This window comes from Ylistrum balloti, unplaced genomic scaffold (assembly GCF_031769215.1).
Source record: "Ylistrum balloti isolate Yb309-2 unplaced genomic scaffold, AGI_CSIRO_Ybal_v1 Utg370510, whole genome shotgun sequence".
Taxonomy (NCBI): Eukaryota; Metazoa; Mollusca; class Bivalvia; order Pectinida; family Pectinidae; genus Ylistrum; species Ylistrum balloti.
This window is the reverse complement of record NW_026782329.1, coordinates 994,256-1,016,259: the sequence shown is the minus strand read 5'-3', so window position 1 is coordinate 1,016,259 and position 22,004 is coordinate 994,256. Positions and strand designations below refer to the sequence as shown.

At 35.3% G+C, this 22,004-nt stretch overlaps 1 protein-coding gene across 1 annotated transcript in view; it reads left to right on the top strand.

Annotated features, from left to right (window-relative positions):
- Nucleotides 1-22,004, top strand: part of LOC132555705 (TNF receptor-associated factor 4-like) — a 36,326-nt gene that overhangs the window by 4,662 nt on the left and 9,660 nt on the right. The window contains exon 2 of the mRNA XM_060220068.1: nt 20,818-20,869. Coding sequence (XP_060076051.1) covers nt 20,818-20,869 — 52 coding nt within the window. The remainder of the gene's footprint in view (nt 1-20,817; nt 20,870-22,004) is intronic.

Below are 22,004 nucleotides of genomic sequence, written 5' to 3'. Positions count from 1 at the left end.
TATTAAGTGTAATATTTGACAAAATATTTTACGAATAATGTGTACACCTGCTTTTGTAGGAACCTTGGTTTCTCTATTTTTCAGAATTTTAAACAGATCTATATCAAAGTGTGAACAGAAAATGTGTTCAGCCTTGATGTTAAAAGTACAATGATATATTAACACTATCATATCTATTATGCAAAAATCCTATTCCAGGTGATAAGCCCACAAATGTCTATCAAACTTCTAGCAAAGATCTTCAAAGATACTTTTCAGGTTTCTTGCTATAAGCCCAACCCCTGCTTTGAGTTAAAGTTTCGTTATGGCTCTGTGAGCCCAGGCTTTGAGTCAAATTGTTGGCTCGATAGTCATATTAACAAACATGTAATTATACAGTACATTGTATCATGTACCAAAATACTCTTCAATTTTTCAATTTTATATTTGTGTATGTTGTAAATGAAAATCTGAAAATAAAATATTGTTTAAACCAATTAATTAAAAAAATTGTTATAACAATATATTATTTACTAAATTGTACGTTATACATTTCCATGTATATTTAATAGGGGATATTGTATAGAGATATATCTTCTGATGATAATTAAAGTACACTGATTCTGATGTGACACTGCCTCTGTTTAATGCTGTACAGAAAAGTTATTGTTTTATATCACATATGAAACCTGATATCAAAATGTAGGGTCCTGTCTGTCCATGCTTTTACCACTTGACAATTAACACTGTAAAAGAGGACAGAGGCAACCAGCTGCAAAATATTATCTCACCTGAAGTAGCTGTTTGTGACTGTGGGAGGGAATCAGTTATCAGATCTATAGCGTTGCTGACAGTTTCAAGCTTACCTGACCATTGTAGACTAAGTTTTGTCCGATATAAAGACAGATGTAAGACAAAGAAAGACCTTAATCTCTGTGTCAGCCTGGTTTCTATTATCTAGAGTTTAGGTGTCAGTGAAATTTATCTGGGAATTGTATCCCCTGAGAATTTTCTCCCTGTTCACATAGGTGTTTTATATTCAGGTGTCTCGAGGAATGCCTGACCGTCTACATTTATGCCTTTACTTATCCGTATAAGTGGTTACCTAATGAGGCGAGTGTTTCCACATTTCTTGGTCACTGATGTTCTCTACCAAAGTTGTATGTGAGTTCTGACTCAGTGGAATGATACCACCTTGTAGATCTGGTCATACAATGTGTTCTGATATCCATCAGTCAAAGGATTATCACCCATAAACCAGTATTTGTGTATAATCAAGACGGGGACAACAAAGAACTTATCGATTATGAAGCTGATACATGTGACAAGATCGATCAATAGTCATCCAGCTACACATTCTTTTTTTATAATGAATTATATTTCTGATCCATTTTCTTTAATGAGGGAGAAGTAAAAGCTTATATAATGGACAGTAAAAGCCCTGGACCCCAAGACCTTCATCTGGGAGGTTCTGGCCTTTGTAATGCTGAAGTGTGAATCACTGACTAGTGTTTAGTGTAGGCAGTACTCCAGACCACATGATTTGTTTAAGGGAGTTCTCAAGGTTTTGTTAGTTCCCTAGACAACAGGATTAGGTTTAGGCAGTACTCCAGACCACATGATTTGTTTAAGGGAGTTCTCCAGGTTTTGTTAGTTCCCTAGACAACAGGATTAGTTTTAGACAGTACTCCAGACCACATGATTTGTTTAAGGGAGTTCTCTAGGTTTTGACAGTTCCCTAGACAACAGGATTAGTTTTAGACAGTAGTCCAGACCACATGATTTGTTTAAGGGAGTTCTCCAGGTTTTGTTAGTTCCCTAGACAACAGGATTAGGTTTAGGCAGTACTCCAGACCACATGATTTGTTTAAGGGAGTTCTCCAGGTTTTGTTAGTTCCCTAAACATCAGGATTAGTTTTAGGCAGTACTCCAGACCACATGATTTGTTTAAGGGAGTTCTCCAGGTTTTGTTAGTTCCAGACCACATGATTTTGTTTAAGGGAGTTCTCCAGGTTTTGTTAGTTCCCTAGACAACAGGATTAGTTTTAGGCAGTACTCCAGACCACATGATTTGTTTAAGGGAGTTCTCCAGGTTTTGTTAGTTCCCTAGACAACAGGATTAGGTTTAGGCAGTACTCCAGACCACATGATTTGTTTAAGGGAGTTCTCCAGGTTTTGTTAGTTCCTAGGATTAGTTTTAGGCAGTACTCCAGACCACATGATTTGTTTAAGGGAGTTCTCCAGGTTTTGTTAGTTCCCTAGACAACAGGGTTATTTTTAGGCAGTACTCCAGACCACATGATTTGTTTAAGGGAGTTCTCCAGGTTTTGTTAGTTCCCTAAACATCAGGATTAGTTTTAGGCAGTACTCCAGACCACATGATTTGTTTAAGGGAGTTCTCCAGGTTTTGTTAGTTCCCTAGACAACAGGATTAGTTTTAGGCAGTACTCCAGACCACATGATTTGTTTAAGGGAGTTCTCCAGGTTTTGTTAGTTCCCTAGACAACAGGATTAGTTCCCTAGACAACAGGATTAGTTTTAGACAGTAGTCCAGACCACATGATTTGTTTAAGGGAGTTCTCTAGGTTTTGTTAGTTCCCTAGACAACAGGGTTATTTTTAGACAGTACTCCAGACCACATGATTTGTTTAAGGGAGTTCTCTAGGTTTTGTTAGTTCCCTAGACAACAGGGTTATTTTTAGGCTCCAGACAACAAGGTTATTTTTAGGCAGTACTTGATTTGTTTACAGGTTTTGTTAGTTCACACTTAGACAACAGGATTTGTTTAAGCTTGATTTGACAGGTTTTGTTACACTAGACAGTTCCCTAGACAACAGGGCTTTATTTAGGCAGCTCCCTAGACTACAAGGCTTGTTTACATGTTCTCCATATTACAGGGTTTGGTTTAGATGTTTATGCAGACTTTTAACTGTACAGTTTAGACAGTTCATCAGACTGCAGGTTGGAATACAAAGTACACTAATCTTTAGGGTTTATAATAGTTTAAACATTCAGTTGGTGGCATCCAACATATGATATCAATGATTAGGTGTTGGGTACAGGTGAAGTTTAGCTTATAGATTAGTAGCTAGGATTGTTTCCTGTTGAGATTAAAAGTACATCAACATCGCCAGCATCAATCAAACAATCAAAAATACTACTGGTGATTAAATATTTCTCTTCGTGTAGATTTAAAGAAGTTAGATATTGCATACAAAAGTATATTGCATTCAGTTGATTTTTATGCTCGCCGAAGGGAGAACATAGTTGCTGCTTTGTCCGCCCGCCCACCCTTCAAAATTTTGTCTGAAAGCATAACACAAAAACAATAAAAGATACCAACATTGAACTTCATAGGTAGATAAATCTCAGCAAGGAGAAGTGAAGTGCATATGATTCATGACTCTTTTGCATAATTTAGTAGTAATTGCCCTTTATTATTTTTCATGCTTAAATATTTTCCAGAGCATTACACAAAAACTGTAAGGGATATCAACATAAAACTTCATAGGTAGATAGATCTCAACGAGTAGGAAGGCAGTGCACATGAATCATCTCTTGTTGCTCTTCATTCTAAAATTTTATCCCATTTGGGGAACATAACCTGTTTCTGGCAGCCCTTGTTTTTCTTCTAAATTGTTTTTCCTCACATTCATGTTGGTGTGACAGGTTAGGACATGTGACAGAACTAAAGGATATACAGATGATTATACATTATTCATGTCATTTTAACAATAAGCCAAGCTACCTAATGATCAAGAAGTATGGGAATATTGCTGTTGGTGTAAAGTGTTGTTTGTGTAAAGTGTCATATCGCCCAAGTATTATCATGTAAATACAACAAAATTAACTTTAGAGCATGTTAAATATTCTACAGCATTTGTGTAAACTCCACATCAATTTTATAGATCTGGAAATGTTAAATGATGTTCTTTGTGAACCTGAAGTGTTGTAACATTTTGAATATGATTATGAGAAAATTGGGTAAGTCTTGTTTGAGCAGGCAGGCAGCCTTTATGACTTTGAATTTTAAATTTGTACGAAAATAGCAAGACATACTGGTAGTAATAAGATTGTCAATATGCTGGATAATCTCGGGTGGCATATTTATAATTCAACACTTAGTTTACTGTGTGTTTTAGAAAGCATGAATTTAGAATGAAGATAGTCATTGTAGATTTATGTTAAAGAGAACACACTAATTGTGTTTGTTAGACATCACATCAAAATAGTTCAATGTCTCTCTTCTTCAATACCCCGTCTCGACAGATATAGAAATAAAGAATGAAATGTATGAAATGATTCATGAGTACAGGGAATGAGGGGAAGGGGCAGGGAGAAATAATTATTATTGGTTTGATAAAAAGTCTTTGACTGGCATGTATTTCTTACTAATTAAAAATTGTCTCTACTTTTGCAGAAAAGCGTAATAGAATAAGTTGTCTTATTACCAGACATGGTCTTATAATTGCCGGGCAATATGGATGTGAATTTCCGCTAATATTTATAATCATCATTTTCTTGTGAAAAGGGCTTTATCAGCAGACTATTAAATTATATTTGTTCTTCTACTGAAAATCTTTGTATAGGTGGGGTTATTACCAGACATGTGCTTAATGTTGGATAATGATGGTATGAAAATACGGTTACATTGATGATTATCATTTGCAGAGTCGTAATAAGATTTTAGAGCCCTTCTAATTTGAGTTCCTGTATTCAATGATTTTGGATTCAAAACCTGATATTGAACTACAGTATTGAGAGACATTTCTAATCATTCAGACATTCTCTGGTTGTACCTCTACACCCTTTAACTTTCTCAAATAACCAAAATACATGGATTATTATGTATGTATATATAACAGGTCTGTCCTCAACTCCGAGTCAGGGAGCGTGGAGAAAGGTTAATTTAATTATTCATGATTAGTAATTTGAGACCAAGTGTAAGATTACATCCTCCACATCTGTCACTCTGGAAATGGCTTACCGTAAAATAATAAAATTACTTCAGAAGGAATCCATACATGTATACTTATAGAATGTAAAATTATATTTGTATTTGCTAACACCAAATTAGGTAAAAACGAGTTAATTGGATACAGATTAAGGATGACAAATAAAACAATGTTATTGATGAATAAGGCGAATCAGATGAAATGGTAATATTTAGAATTTTGTAAATTATGCTGACTTGCTAAATAGTGATCACTTAGACAATGGCAATCAATGTTTGACGTTCATATTGTAGAAACTAATACCTGTTCAGTGCTAGATAAAACAATGGTATAGGTGAACTTTGCTAAACAACTCCAGATCATAAAAATAATGATATGTAGGGCAAATCAATAAATGTACGCTGATTGAGCTAGATAAATGTGTACAGATTACAATAGTGACTAAAAAAATGTTAGGGTGAAAGGGTGTTCAGAGAGAAAATAAACATTTCATAATAACACAAATCTTGTTCAATATGTTTTAAATTAATGCAAGAAGTGCTGGAGTTGTGCAAATTACACTAGTTTGACAAGAAAGTGTCAGATTTTGGGTACATAAGGTGTTAACCTTATTCCTCAATCTCCAAGGACATTTAAAAGTAATAAATGGTTCAGACTTAAGATAAGGATAAAGCTAACCTGTTACACTGATAGTATACATATTTGATCAAGCTTTTTTTATGTGTGTAGTGGCAGCATGAACTCAGTTGATTGGAACATGGGCATTTATAACCTCTGGTGAAGATCCGAGGTGCATGGTTCGACTCTCCTTACCCATGGTGGTTTGTGTTTCTTGTAAGACTGAGATTCAGACCCGTATGTGATGACATAGTTTTGTCTTTTGGGCAAAATAACATTTCAATGTTGAACCTTTTTTAATAACAAACACTGATACATATTATGCTATAAATACCTTCCTTGGTCCGGAATGTTAATTTCCCTCAACAATAGGTTTGACTAAGATTAAATTTGATTCCTGAGAACTAACTTCATGTTTTAAAGTTTACATGTATGACATTAAAGCTTATAGGTCAAGCTGACAGGTCAATAAAACAGACACCCTGTTTAACATACACATTGGTAGTATTTAAAAGTTGATCTTCAGTTTGGAGGTCAGATTTCGGGGATTTAACTATACTCTTCATTCTCTGAGGGTACTTATCGTTGACCATTGATCATAGAACATGTGATATAGATCAGTAAGGACTAGTCATAGTTAGAGACTTAAGTTGTTTCGGAGCAGATTATACAGATGAGCTGGCTGTTCTTAACTTTCTAAGCATGTATTTACATTGATTACCCAGAGTAAGTCTACACAATAACAATCCACTGTCAATATTGTTGTTTTGATCAGTAGAATTACCAGGAAAGGTACAAATCAAGTGTCTATCTAGGCTAATGCACTCTTATTGAAATTAAATACCTCCAGATATTAATCCGACACTGTATTACAGCTATGTACCTTTCAAATTAATACCAGATTCGTGTTATCATCAGAGATTTACAATCAACATTATTCAATTAGTCATTTTTCAATTTTGAAATGAAAGTTTGCAATGATAACTCTCTTGAAACGCTGTTGTAGCATCGGGCTCCATGTATATAGCCATTATCACAGTAATTAATCTCCTTTCTTCAAGACAAATGGCCGAAAGCCATTATTGTAAAAAAGACCATTTTGTCCATAAAGAAAAAAAAACAACCCTAACTCTGAACACTTAATATGACAATATTGCATGACAGCCATACATAAATATTACTTTTTCTTTGTCTTTCTGTAAATCACCTTGAAGAGTTGGCACAGAAATGCAGTCAGATGGTCGATGATTTCATATGATCTGCAGCTCCAGGCCACGATCATGCTATTGGTTACGGCATTATTAGCAAGGAATCAACACCTATAATTCAAAGTCTTAATGTTGTCGAGTGTCAATTGGAGGGAAAATGATAAGATAGGTCAGGGAGATGATGATGATGATGATGATGATGATGATGAGGATGAGGAGGAGGAGGAGGAGGATATGATGATGATGAGGAGGAGGAGGATATGATGATGATGAGGAGGAGGAGGAGGATATGATGATGATGAGGAGGAGGAGGATATGATGATGATGATGAGGAGGAGGATATGATGATGATGATGATGAGGAGGAGGAGGATATGATGATGATGATGATGATGATGAGGAGGAGGAGGATATGATGATGATGATGAGGAGGAGGATATGATGATGATGATGAGGAGGAGGATATGATGATGATGATGAGGAGGAGGAGGAGGATATGATGATGATGAGGAGGAGGAGGAGGATATGATGATGATGAGGAGGAGGAGGAGGATATGATGATGATGAGGAGGAGGAGGATATGATGATGATGATGATGATGAGGAGGAGGATATGATGATGATGATGAGGAGGAGGAGGAGGATATGATGATGATGAGGAGGAGGAGGATATGATGATGATGATGAGGAGGAGGATATGATGATGATGATGATGATGATGATGATGATGATGATGATGATGATGAGGAGGAGGAGGAGGAGGAGGAGGATATGATGATGATGATGATGATGATGATGATGATGATGATGATGATGATGATGATGATGATGATGATGATGATGATTAGGTCTGTGGATGTTGATATGTACCTAGTTACCTATAGCTTTACTGTTGGACTGTAATTGATTACAGAAGAATTCACATGACAGGAAAGGTGAAATTAATTGTACTGGATGATCCAAATGAGGCAGGTAATGGCTGTACAGAAACATTGGTCACTTTGATATCTCCTAATGGGTGCTGAGTCACTGGACTGGTCAGTTTGATGTGCCCATAATGAGATCCTGTTAGAAGTGAGATCAAGCCTGGGGTGTCTGTACTAATGATGTACTGATGTTTGTGACAGGAGATATGGGAGATTTATCTAAACGTGCAAATCATTATTGAAAATTTACATAGAGCTCTACACGTAAACATGTTTGTGTCTGTAGGCATTTATGATATAAAATACTGTACATGCTGCAAAAAAAAAAAAAAAAAAAAAGCCAGCCATAGTGACCTGATGCATAACATATTATATACAATATAGTAGAGAGATCAATACAGTTAACACATAGACAATAAGTAGGTATTTTATACCCATGCTCCCTTTGATTGAAATGAAGCTTAATTGGTTGGTTACAGGTTTTACTGTCTCTGTAACTCCCCCTGTGATTGGTAGGTATATTATCTCACTGACAAAAGTGAAAGTTGATGTTCTACCTTTCAAGAGTGTGGAGTGGTATGTTCTTTTTTATTCTAAATATGATTAATTAGATAGAATGTCATTGAAATTTCAACAACAACATAACCTACATTTTAGTTGAAATGCAGTGATGTAGGTGCCACCTACACCTACACAGGCATGAATACACAGATGCATAAAAAACTGCAAAAATGCATGTAAGAGTACTTGGCAGATGGGGTGTGATAGAAAAAACTACTTTGGGTATTACATGGGATGTCCCTTTCTGAGGTGCGAGAAAAAGAAATAAAATGATACATTGAGTCTGAAGTAAAGCAGGATAACTATAGATCACGGTTATCTATCATACTTTTGTGTAGATAGTATACCAGGGTGTTTGATAATATTGCTAGTATACATTTTGCATAATGACATATAATTTTACACCTAATATGTTTGCAAACTTGTCATTTATGTTGACTATAGATTTAGACAGTTGAGTTGTACATAGAAATATTTCCAGTAATCTGTGACCAATTTTCATCTACTTTTATACTTACTGCTTCACTGTGGTTTGTACAATCATATAATATCAGATGTTTAGTCTAAGATAATAGAAGATGGTTGGTTAGACTGATTTAGGTCCTCTCAACTCAGTGTTATAAAGAATAGTACTTAAAAAATATTATCTACCTGAAATATCATGTACATTACAGACACTAGTGTTACACAGACTCAGAATGATCATTATTACAGTGCTGGACCAGTAAATGGTTCCATAATTCTGTTTCTTATACACTGTCGTTCCATTTACTTAGCAGTCATGACATGCATAATCTAGCTGTCCTGGCTTTCTTGTCTTATTTCCAACAAAAATGTTCAAATATAATTTTCGTCATATTATCCAATTGTGTGAACATTTTCCTATAATCTTGGTTCATAACTTAACACTTAACAGCTGGTTACTTGAAAATTTGTATTATCTTCAATTATATTTAATTTCATTTGGAAGACCTTAATTTTGTTTGATTGCTGAGAAACTGTTCCACCTGCCTGACCTTATAGAGGTATGCCCCATTAACCCTGATGGATCTAACCCTTCAGGCCTGCTGTACTGAGGTGTACAAGTGATTCTGATAGATTTTGAGATTTACTAGGTGACAAATAACTGTCATTATTGACATAATTGATGATGAACGAGTTTTTTTTTTTATTGTGAGACATTTCAATAAGTGAATTTCTGTATTTCACAAAACTGTGTTTAGTTGTGGAAGACTGGAAGCTAATTGAGTTGTTGGCAGGTGCCCTTGGAGTGGTAACCTGATGTAATACCTTACACATGTAACACTATTTACCTTATCTCTAAACCTGATACAAAACTATCACAAATAAAAGAGCAACACTTATCTTAATTGTCTGTTAGTGCCACATCTTATCCTCTTTTGTCCTCATAGAAACACAGTCCTATAAATTAGAATCATGTCCATGTCTGAACAGGAGAATGCAACAACTTAAACTTTATCTGAAAACAGACAAAAACTGCAAGCTAGCACAAACTCTGCCATGGTGCTTAACTTGTAGTGTGAAAGCTATAGAGACCATGAATTAAGATACCAAAATTCTGCAATGTAATGTCCTAAAAAAGAGTTTTTTTGTAATGTTTCCTTAAAAGTCCTCAAATACATGTAGATGTCCAGACTTCAGATATGTAGATATCAGCATTAGTCCATGGTAGATGTTTCTGTGTGATTCGTGAAATGAAAGTATATTCATTTATGATCTTTAACATATTTTATATATAAGTTGTTAAGTTGTTACAATCGGACATTTTAAGGGAAGACATGCGTGACTGATATTGTCTTTTCTTATTCCAAATGCATGTAGTCCTTAAACAGCTTGAGGACATATACCAATGTCCCAACACACAGCTAGGTCACTTTTCAAGATATTTCATGTCCAGAAACAGCTTGGCTATAACTTTCAAAGTATTTATATACTCAAACAGCTTTGCCATAACTTTCAAGTTATTTTATGTCCAGAAACAGTGAGGTCTTAACTTTCAAAAGTTTTCCATATACTCAAACAGCTAGGACACCTTAGTTAGGTCATCTACCAATGTATTTCATGTCCTTGAACAGCTTGGACACTTAGCTAGGCCATTATCTAATGTAAGTCATGTTCTCAAACAGCTAGGACTCCTTTCCAAGGTTTTTCATATGTTCAAACAGCTAAGCCATATCTTTCAAGGTATTTCATGTTCTCAATCAGTCATATCTTTCAAGGTATTTCAGAACTCAAAGAGCTAGAGCACCTTTAATGGTATATTTTTTATTTTATTTCATGTTCTTAAAAGCTTGATGGACACCCTAAGGTACATATTCATATCCTCAAACAGCTTGGTCAGCTTTCAGGATATTTCATATCCTTAAAAAGGCCTACTCATGTAAAACTTTACTGGAATTCATGTTCTGAAATGTCTGAGACGGTTGATGTTCATAATAAGATAATTGGATACAAGATTACTACATACCTAAAAAGGTTCTTCACCCAAAAGCTACTGTCGATCAATGTTGCAGGTTTGGAGAATCAGGAATGTAATCAGATGAGATCATTATATATTTTTTTTCAATTGCATGATCATTTAAAGTTGTACATTTGTTTAGTTTTCCTTTCATCTCATTCATTCTTACCCAGATCTGTCTGGAACCTAGACATCCTATTATCCACGACAAGCATACTGTCCCATCTACCTGTACATCTGGGGCTACATAATATGTCTCTCTATCATTATTGTTGGTCATTATGATACATACAGAAATGTTTTTGTGAAAGACAATGTAGAATGTTGACAGTTACAGAAAAAGAAGCTTTAATGTATACTCGTGGGACTTAAGGGACAGACAATACTGTATCATAGTCAGTGTAAGTATTACAACCCACGGGGCTACAGCTTTGTTTACAAAACACCTGCAGATCAGGTTTTACCTGTTAGAATGTAACACATTCTTTATGAGAATGACAACCATTAGTCATTCCTATGGTGCTACATCTGTATGTCGTTATTACAAACCAATCAACCCTGATATTCTTGGTATACGTTTATAAAGTTTTTATTTTCTGATGGACATTTCTGACGTTATGACACAGAAATTCAATCTCTCTCCAGATGTTTGTATGATACCAACATTTCAACCCTATGACTTCCTTATTAACTGCTGTAGTTACATAGGATTTACATAATTAAATATTTTGCCCCATTCTCATAAACATATCTACTGTCTAGTAGGAAGAAATTTAATTTCTTTTAATTTCCCTATTAGCATTTTGTAATAAAAGACATTTTTAATTCTGTCATGATAAATAGTTGCATGTGTATGGAGATACCTCAATTGATGTGACCTAATTAAGTCAAATTAAAAATAGCACCCAGATTCCTTATAACATACAAAGAATTCTGTATAAAAAGACTTAGTAAAACATAAATTGAGGTCGAGCTTAGATAGTGAAGTTTATCAGTATATTAGATTTTATGAGAGATCCTATCATAGGGCAATTGTCAAGGACCAAGGGCATGTGTTAGTCTTGGTCAAACACTAAGTTACTAAACCATGCCCTGAAGTACCATGAACTCGTCAATCCCGTAGATCAGCATCAGACATCAATAATTGAAATCAGTTGCAGTGGTCATTCACACCAGATGTTTATCAGTTTTGTATTAGAATTTACTAAATTGAACCCTCAGGGCACCTGTTGTTATTATTGATGCTAAATGACTTGCAGAAAATTGATTGAGTTCAAAACATCAAAGGTTTGATAAAGTGAAAATAGTAACACTGAAAATGGATTATAGATGGATAATGACCATACATATAAGTGACGATTCATTATCACAGAACATAATCAGTCGACAGTATAAATGTAATAAGTGTTTGTTTACTATATACCTGTCAACCTCTAATAGTGTGCTATATCTGGTGGTAATAAGTATCAACATTTTCAGGATTCGAAATTATAGTTGGCTATATGTTGCAGAATGTGTTCATTAGTCCCCAATCAGAGGGAGGGGAAGGAACTATAGTTTTGCATTGTGTCTATCTGTCCAACATTCAGTCTGTCCATTCTTCTGTCCTTCGCTATTTTGTTTAGGCTCCATCTCCCATACTACTTGCAACTCGAACTTCATACTTGGAGTATGGGTTCATGCTGATGATGTGTTGCATATCAAAAGTAGGTCACTATGACCTTTATTTTGACATTTGACCTCTATGAAAAAAAAGTTGTCTGAGCTCTATCTAGACTACATTCACTTAGTCACTGGAACTTCATTCTTCAAGTTTATCATGGTGAGGAAATGTGTCACTCTGACCTACATTTTGACATTTGACCTACATAAAGAAAAAAGTTTGGTATATAATTTATAATTTCACATTTTGTGAGAGACTGGAATTTGCCAAATTACCTTGCTTTTACTGTAATGTTGTGGCAAGAAAACCCAATACATTTCTTTACTGATTAAAATAGCATGTGTAATTATTGCTGTCACAGCAACCGTTTCTCTTGGTGCCACATGTACTGGAATACCAAAACATGACATAATATCAGTCAATATTGGCATCTAATCACAATACTGAATATCTTTTGTGACATGAACTTACTATAAAATATTTCATATTCCAACACCATCTAGAGATTCCCTTTCCTTTAATCATCTCTTCCCAATCCTACACAACCAAGATGAAACCACTAAAACTTTGTTACTTGAAATCATATCTTATGTACTGGGTAGGTATGTCTTTGAATTGTTAGTTCAAGCATTACTTTACAATAGATGTTACAATGAGAAAGGCTCAGATCTTCATCTAGATCTTCTTACAACTGTGCGTGCGTGATAATCAACAGCCAGGCAGGCAATTCAATTGATTATTTCCATCATAAGATGTTTTTACTTTTATGGGTAATTTACAATATTAGACATGAACTTAAGTAACATAATTGACGTGAAATTCTTTCATCAATGTCTGAATCCATTCAGGTGAAGATAATCACCACACAACAATGGTTATAATGAGTTTATCGTGTGCCTGATAAATATAGATCTCTAACATTATTGAAACGTGAACAGCTGTGTTGGAGATAGACTTAAGTGAAAGGTACACGATATATTTTTAAATATAACAAAGCCATCACCACTGAATGATGTTCACTTTTAGAACTTCTGTTCCTCTTGTCAACCTCTGATGTATGTTGGGAGTACATGAATAATCTGTTAATCTGGTGAGTTACTTTTATATCATATACACAGAATCTGCAATAAAACAAGCACCTGCTGTGTTTATGTCCTCAGTTTGTAACAGATGTGTGCAGCTTAAAATGTTCATGGTTGAATGATTCATGTTAAAAATTTTACACATCGGTGAATATGCAGTATGAAGTCACATTTGCTAACTGACCAATCAGAATCAATCCTTAATAGAAATGAAGTGTATATATATATATGTACTGATGTCAGAAATTAAATTAGACATCCAAATAATCCATGCTTCAATCAAAGGATTTACATCCATAAGAGTTGTGTACTTCTATGTTTAAATATTTGTCCATGTTGGAGATTGAATTACCATTTATAGACAAGTCGTGTATGATCAAAGAATAAATTTTACTTAATCAGACCTTTATAAAAAGGTTTGTATTTATTTAACTGACTAGAATTGTATTGTTGGTACACAGATTACAAGTATACCCAACGGCTGTATGATGACTGCCGTGTAAGCATTATTATAAATGGATAAACAGACCACTAATATTGTGTGCTATATGGGGAAAGTCATCAGAATTCTTCTTATCCCTATCATCTCCTCAAGGATTGAACTAAAAGGCACCAAACAAAGCACCTTGTTAAATGTAGTGTCACCAGTATCATGCTGTACATATATGGGTGGTAATTAATGGGCCAATATCACACCTAGTAGAGATAAGATAAATGAGAGGTAAAGGGGTGCTGGTCCAGCACAGAGGCCATGATAGATAAGTACCTCCAGGGATAAATATCACCGGCACTCATCAGCTGTTCATACACTCTTATCTTCAGGACAGCTTGATTCAGCTTCCCTAGTAGTTACAGTTTATATTGTGGTATATGCTTTCCAAAATTTTAGGTATAATGTGAAACTCAATAATTTGAATCAGCAATTATTGAAAATTACATAATTATCATTTGTACATTTCTAATTTTAAAATTTAGTGTATCAAATTACATAAATGTAATTGCAAAAGGGCTTGTTAAATACTTTTACAATACTGGTTGTAAAGATAAAACAACATTTGCATTTATGGTCCCTATCAGTTTTGATTTACATATCAAATAGACATGGAGTTTACAAAAAGATTTATTATAAATATGTTGCCACCAAATGTCATATCATAATGTAAGATTGCAAGATGTCGAAAATGGTGAATGGTCAAAATTTGAAAATTGTAATGGATAAATGAGAATCAAAGAGGGGAGAGGTGTCAGGATGTGTAGAGGAGGGGTGTCAGGGTGTGTAGAGGAGGGGTGTCAGGATGTGTAGAGGAGGGGTGTCAGGGTGTGTAGAGGAGGGGTGTCAGGGTGTGTAGAGGAGGGACAGGATGTGTAGAGGAGGGGTGTCAGGGTGTGTAGAGGAGGGTGTCAGGGTGTGTAGAGGAGGGACAGGGTGTGTAGAGGAGGGGTGTCAGGATGTGTAGAGGAGGGGTGTCAGGATGTGTAGAGGAGGGGTGTCAGGATGTGTAGAGGAGGGGTGTCAGGGTGTGTAGAGGAGGGGTGTCAGGATGTGTAGAGGAGGGGTGTCAGGGTGTGTAGAGGAGGGGTGTCAGGATGTGTAGAGGAGGGGTGTCAGGGTGTGTAGAGGAGGGGTGTCAGGATGTGTAGAGGAGGGACAGGATGTGTAGAGGAGGGTTATAAGGATGTGTAGAGGAGGATGTGGAGTACACAGGGTGGTCTGTCCAATATCAGTGAAACAGTAGGTGACCACATCCTGTTGGTTCTAATCACCAGTCCAGCAGGGGGTCTGACCAGTAGTGGAGATAAATGGGTGTAACTTCAGTGGCCAGTACAACATTCTGAGTGGACCACACAGAAACCATGCCTTCCCTGAAGTTCTCTGCTTTTACAAGAAAATGTTGGTAAGGGGTCTGAAATATGTTAATGATTAATTGGAACAGCCTAATTGATCCAGATGATGATTTAATTGTTGATGCATGCTTAATCAGGAATTTCAAAGAAACAATCTTGACATTTACAAATGATAAACTATCTGAGGAAACATCATTATAAAAAGGAATTAATTATTTTGAAATGTGATTTTAATGGAAATTCCTGAACCATATGTTAATTGTAGTTTTGTAATGTTGTAATGTTTTCATTTGAAAACTGTATTTAAATATTGAATTGCTTGTAATTATGATAATCAACATTTTCAATATTAACGATTCATAAATTATTAATTTTTTTATGGTTCAATTATTTTTGTATTTTAGTCAAAAGTTTGAGACAAAACAATATATAATTAGAAAAAAAAACAGTTTTCTCCATACATATCATTTTCTGATTTTGTCCTATCTTCAAAATGTTAAAAAAAGCCCAAACCTAGAAATACTTTGACATAACAATTTGTGCAGATATGTATAAACATGAAAAGGTCATGAATGACATATAAAACTGATACCATATCTTTATACATGCTGACTGTTAGAAAACTCTGTTTGAGAATATTTGTATATTGTAACTAATTTTTCTGAAAAGGCTAGTTTTCTGGAAGGTAACGAAAATAATGTTATATACATTATTGTACGTGATTGTTCCCTCTGTACCAGGTGAACAGTATTGGACGGCTATGCAACATCCTTATGGTCAGTTCTATTAACATCTATCTTATTTTGGCACATATGTGGGAAATTTGCTGCAAAAAAAACGAGAAAAGTCTATTGTAGATTACATCTGTTGTTTTGATTTTTAAAATCAATATCAATTCTAGAGGACATCAGTATGGCTGTCATTTGGTGCATTGTAGTTATCTGTTTCTCCAGCAGGTATACGGGCAAGAGCTTACAGTCTCATGCTACACTGGTCTTACACGCACTGAAAAATATTGATAATTTAATTGATTGGCATTTCACAATAACCAGTTTTTTTTCTTCTCATTTTTATCTCTAACATTTAAAAAGCAAGGCCCAATAAAATCTGTTGGAATGTTGCTTCAGGTATCCTGAACAAATTATTATTATTGATTAATTTGATTTGTGTCATTACCCAGCTGCCTGTAGAAGTTTGGGCTGTATGGTTTGTGAGATGTAGGATGTTTGATAGGACCATATAACAGTTGGTAGACTTGGAATATATTTCACACCTGAGGGATTGATGAATTTCATACCTATCTCATCATCACCAATATGTCGTGCATCAAAGTTTTAAAATGCCTAAACATATTTTTTGATCTCCCCCCTTCATGCTTTGTGAATCCTATCAGATCCCCATCATGGGGCTCGTGTTCCAGTGATTTTGTTTTCTGAAAGGCCATTACAGACTCCGCCTAGAATCTCCGTCCACCTGTTGGTCAGTGCTATCACCTATTGAGGACCGATGTCCGAGGACAAACTGGCCGGCCTCCCTACTGCAGAAGTTTAATATTTGATCTCAGGTTGTACCCTACTCCACCATTCAATTTGTAATTTATACAGATCGTCATTGTCCACATCTTTACTCCAACTTCAAAAGACAACTCAGTCCAGTCCAGGAGAGTGCTGTATTATCATATCTCTCAAAGGCGCGTGGCCAAGTTCAAATAAACGAAAAATTATAATAGCCCTATTGAATTAAAGGCAGCCCTCCGACCATTCTTGTCAAAAACTTTGGGTATTTAGCAGGTGGAAGTGTGCCTGGAATTTCTTAATTTCAAATGCGTCCAATCAGATTTGAGGTGAAGCCCGTCACCTGCCTCTACCATCTGCCGGTTGAGTTCAGAGTTGATTGTCACAAGGTTAAAATTTAAGTGGTGAAAAATTGAAGGAGGTAATTGAAGGTAGTGGAATGTTTAGAGTTAGGAGTATAATCTGTCTAACTTTGGTGCTAACTGTCAGTGTACCGTTAGTAAGTCGCTGGACAGGTCAGTCTTTACTGTTAGCCGGTCAGTTTTACAGTAAAGTGTAAGGTGTACCTGTAGGCTGTGTATAGAAGAGGTAGAAGTCTACTTCAAAACCTGTGGGTGTTACACAGAAAGATGCCTGCTCTCAGAAAGGACGACATTCTTAGAGCCAGTATTAAGATGTTGAAACAAATGAAAAAGTAAGTGATCTTAAGTAACAGAATGTATATTTTGTGCGTTTTTGCAATAGAACATCATATGAATGAGGCAATCTGGTGTGTTCCATTAATTATAAAAAATGTTTTTTAATTATTGCATATATGAATGTATTTAAAACTTTCAATACCTTTTTGTCATATTTTTTAATTATTGCATATATGACTATTTAAAATTTAACACATTTTGGTCATATTTTTTAATTATTGCATATATGACTGTATTTAAAATTTAATACCTTTTTGTCATATCAAAAGTTGTCAATGATGATGATTTCATCATTAATGGGTTTAATAAATCAGGGTCGTTGTGTATAAAGTTTAGGATATGATGCAAGTTGAAATCAAAGTTGTCATCTGATTTGCTATTAGTATCGTATGAAAAGGAATTGATATTTGCAAAATGATAAAACTACCACAAAAAAAAGTACAGAAATATCTGATCAATTAAAATTATGTATTTGGGGGAAAAAGTATCCGTTGAATTTTTAATGGCAGAATATTTATTAGCATCATTGAAATCAGACAAGTTGTGTGTTTAGCGTGCCTATTAAAAATTAAAACCCAAGTATAAATGAGATTCATGTAGATTATTCGTCAAGCTATCCTAAGTGATTAATCCAGATTTTGAACAGATTGGAGATCAAGTTTCCCTCCTTCTAGTCACTCATTTCCCCCTAACAGATCCATAACTGTAGGACACCTTTGTTGAATATATGTACAGATTTGTCTTTGTGGTATACAGTTACGGTAAATTATGGGAGAATTTGGGATCAATATTGTTTGTGTAGCTCAGAGATTAACAGCTGTTGTATTGACAGATTTTAGGAGCCATATCACAAAAAATACTGTTGTATTAGAGTTATATTCGGTGTTGTGTCACAGGAATGGGGTCATCTAATACAGCTGACAATATCTGTTTCTCCGATTGTAACACTGATAATGACGTTGTCGTGTTTGTCAGAGAGTGGAGGTGAAAGACTACCCATTGTTAAGCATACCAAAAGGACATAGTTTGGTCCACATGATTAGCTCAGTCATTGGAGATCATTGATTTGGGAAAGTTATATGTGAGTTTGCTTCACTTGGTCTGATTAAACTTTACAGATTGAGATGTTTTTTTCAATAATGATTATTTGATATTTATGTATTAATGCTGTTTAGTCATTGTAGGGTTCAGTTAAACTACAGGCCAGGGTAAACAATCCATATAATGACAAATGTTGTCTCTCTTGAGTGGTCCCTCAAGAGAGTTTCTGTGAACACATCACTGTCCCCTACAGTGAAAAAGGTGGTCCCTCTAGAGAGTTTCTGTGTACACATCACTGTTCCCTACAGTGAAAAAGGTGGTCCCTCTAGAGAGTGTCTGTACATATTACTGTCACATTTAGTGATGAAGAACAGGTGGTTTCTCTATTCATCACTGCCCCACACAGGGGTTAAGGTGGTCTTCTTAGACAGTTTTTGTACAAACACTTTCCCATACAGTAGTAAACATTGTCTCTCAAGAAAGTTTCTGAACACTGTCCTATACAGTGGTTAAGTTTGTCTAGACAGTTTACGTACATCACTTGTACATGCAGTGGTAAATGTGGTCTCTTTAGACAGTCTTGGGTACAAATACCATCCCACAGAGTGGTAAAAGTGGCCTCTTTAGACAGTTTTGGGTACAAATACCATCCCCCAGAGTGGTAAAGGTGGTCTGTCTTGACAATGTGGCTCCTTCCTTGTCCCATACAGTGTAAGTCATGGTGAGATAGACATCTGATGGGAAATTTACAATTTTCTGCTTGTTTCCTTAGATGCTATCTCTGTCTGGGGTTACTAAAATTTTGAACTAGGGATAGAGGGATACTAGGTATAATAACACCCATTGATTTACTGGTTCCTGTTTACATTGGAATTATACAGTAATTGGTGAAGACCTACTGGGTCTACTTATGGTGATGAGACATGCTTATAAAGTTTTCCTTAGTGTTTGATGTGGTGGTGTGTATCGAGTAGCTAGGGGAGCAATACCTGTGGCTGATGATAATGTCTCACCTGTTCTTACCTGTCAGGTATGTGAAATATTAAAGACTTATTAATTCTAAATTTTGATAAAGATTTTATTCTATGATATGTGCTACTTAAAATCTACAACAACATGCAAACACTTGGATTTTAAATTGGTCTAGTTTGATATACAATGGATCTATCAATCTTTTAGGGTAGGTTAAATTGATGAGAACTTTATCTGTAGGTGGTTGAATTAAACAGTTTATAACACTTCAAAGGGGAAACAGGTCTGTGAACATTCTTGGTCTTCTGATACAAATAATACTTTGCATGCCTAGTTAAATGTTGACTTTAATAAGGAATCATTAATGTATTTAAGCAGTGTCTGTGGATTGATTCATTTTATACATAATAATTTCATTAGATTCAAATCAGTATTTACTGAACCAAGTTTCTGTACCTGATGACTCCAAAGCTTGTACTGTCAGGCTTCCCTGGACTCTTTGGTTACTCTCCAGGTACAAAGTTTGGAGTTTGGAGATTCTTGGTTAGGGCGGATATCGATGAGGGAGAGGGTGACACTGAACAAATCACTATTTAATATTCAGCCAGGACACTAAAAAAACCTCATTTGGTAATATGGCGATCAACTAGAATATAACTTCACAGCAAATGTTATCAGTTTCTGATATTGACTTGGCAATGAGAAAGAAGAATTATCTTCAGTATTTTCCATTTCTTTTGTGTAATATAGACAGATGTCAATAAAGTGAAATTCTGTATATCACTGAACAAGTCAAGTGTGATCTAAAATAAATCAATTCTGACATCTGTAAGTTGTAAGCAGAGTTGTAAGCTGTGGTAAGACCTGTCATAGATGAGATCTTGTTTATACCCAGCCTGAAAAAGTCATTAACATTCATGTGTGACTTCCTGTGCGGGACTGGTATGTGTTACATAAGACATCAGGTAATTGTTTGCCCTGGGTATATATATCTCTATTGTCAATAAGGTGTGAAATAAGATTAGGGTTTTACCTATTTCATTACCATAGTTACCCATAGAACTGTCAAATAGTGGAATGTCATGCTCCATTTCGTCAGGAGTCACGTTAAGCTGGTATGATGAACTTCCTAGGGACCTATATGTCCTGTGATGACAAACACTTCTACTACACTGGGTACTGTTTGTAAACAGATACACTATTTTTTCTTCAAGCAGTTGTACCCTAAGAATTTGATCTATATCTTGTACTGATGTTTTTCTTTCTGTGTATTTGCAGTGCTGGTGTGTTCAAATGTCCAGAAGATGATAAGCCTTTAGATTATGCTCAGGTATGTTTCATTAATTTGTTACAATCACTAATTACATAATCCTTTAATCTGAATGTTTGTGATGTGTGTGACCTCCTCACTATCAATAAACAGAGTGTGAAATTGATCATGAATGTGAGCACCTGACAAGCATGCTTCCTGTGAATGGTCGCTTTATATAAGATCATCCTTGAAATAATTATACTGTAACTAAGTCTTTTTAGATAAGGAAGTCTCTTCTTATTTACTAACTTATAGAAGGCAGGAAGTTTCCTTTTTATTCCATTTCCTCACTGAATATGTTAACAAATAGATGCTTGTGTGTGTGACTTCAATCGTGAACACCTGTTTTTATATTGACTGAAGACAAATTCACTTGGCCATTTTCTGTGTGACAGAAGTGTCTGGATATGAGTGAAACAGGGCAGGAGTGACCATTGGCCTTACAAGAAATGAGTAGGGTAGTACATTTGTTTAAGCTAAGATAATAGAAAGGATTTTGACTTAGATGAGAGGAATAGAAGTTTATTAAGATTGTATGCCCTTACAGCATCATAATTGTTACCATAAAGACAGTGACAGTATATGATAAATCTTTCAAAATGACTGCTTCATCTAATGGGTGATACTACTAGTAATGGAAATTTAGATGGAATCAAATTTTGTATTTAAGGCAACAACATATATATATATATAGAAAGGATTGTTGAGCTGCCATACTATGTAATTTATAGCAGATGTAAATGACAAAGTTTGCAAACAACAAAGTTTGCAAACATTGCACAGAAATGTCCTATGTTATAATTGCTTGATACAAAGTGAGTCTGTGTAAGTACTAATACCAATTAATGTCTACACTGTTAATTCTAAATCTCTTGTATATATGGCTTAGTATAGTATTGACATAAAAATGCATTGTTTGTCTTTAGTTATCTGATGCATACAACAGTCAAGTAAAGTGTTTTATACCATTAGTCTCATTGAATATACTCATTCATTACATATCAATGTGATACTGGGAAACTACTTTAAATCACATATACTGCCAACACAGTCAGTATAGGGTGGAGGCTGTGTCTTCTGGACCATGAAGCTGCAACATTAGTCCCTTTACAGCTGCCAAATAATGGATAATGTGCCCTCTATAAACTCTGCA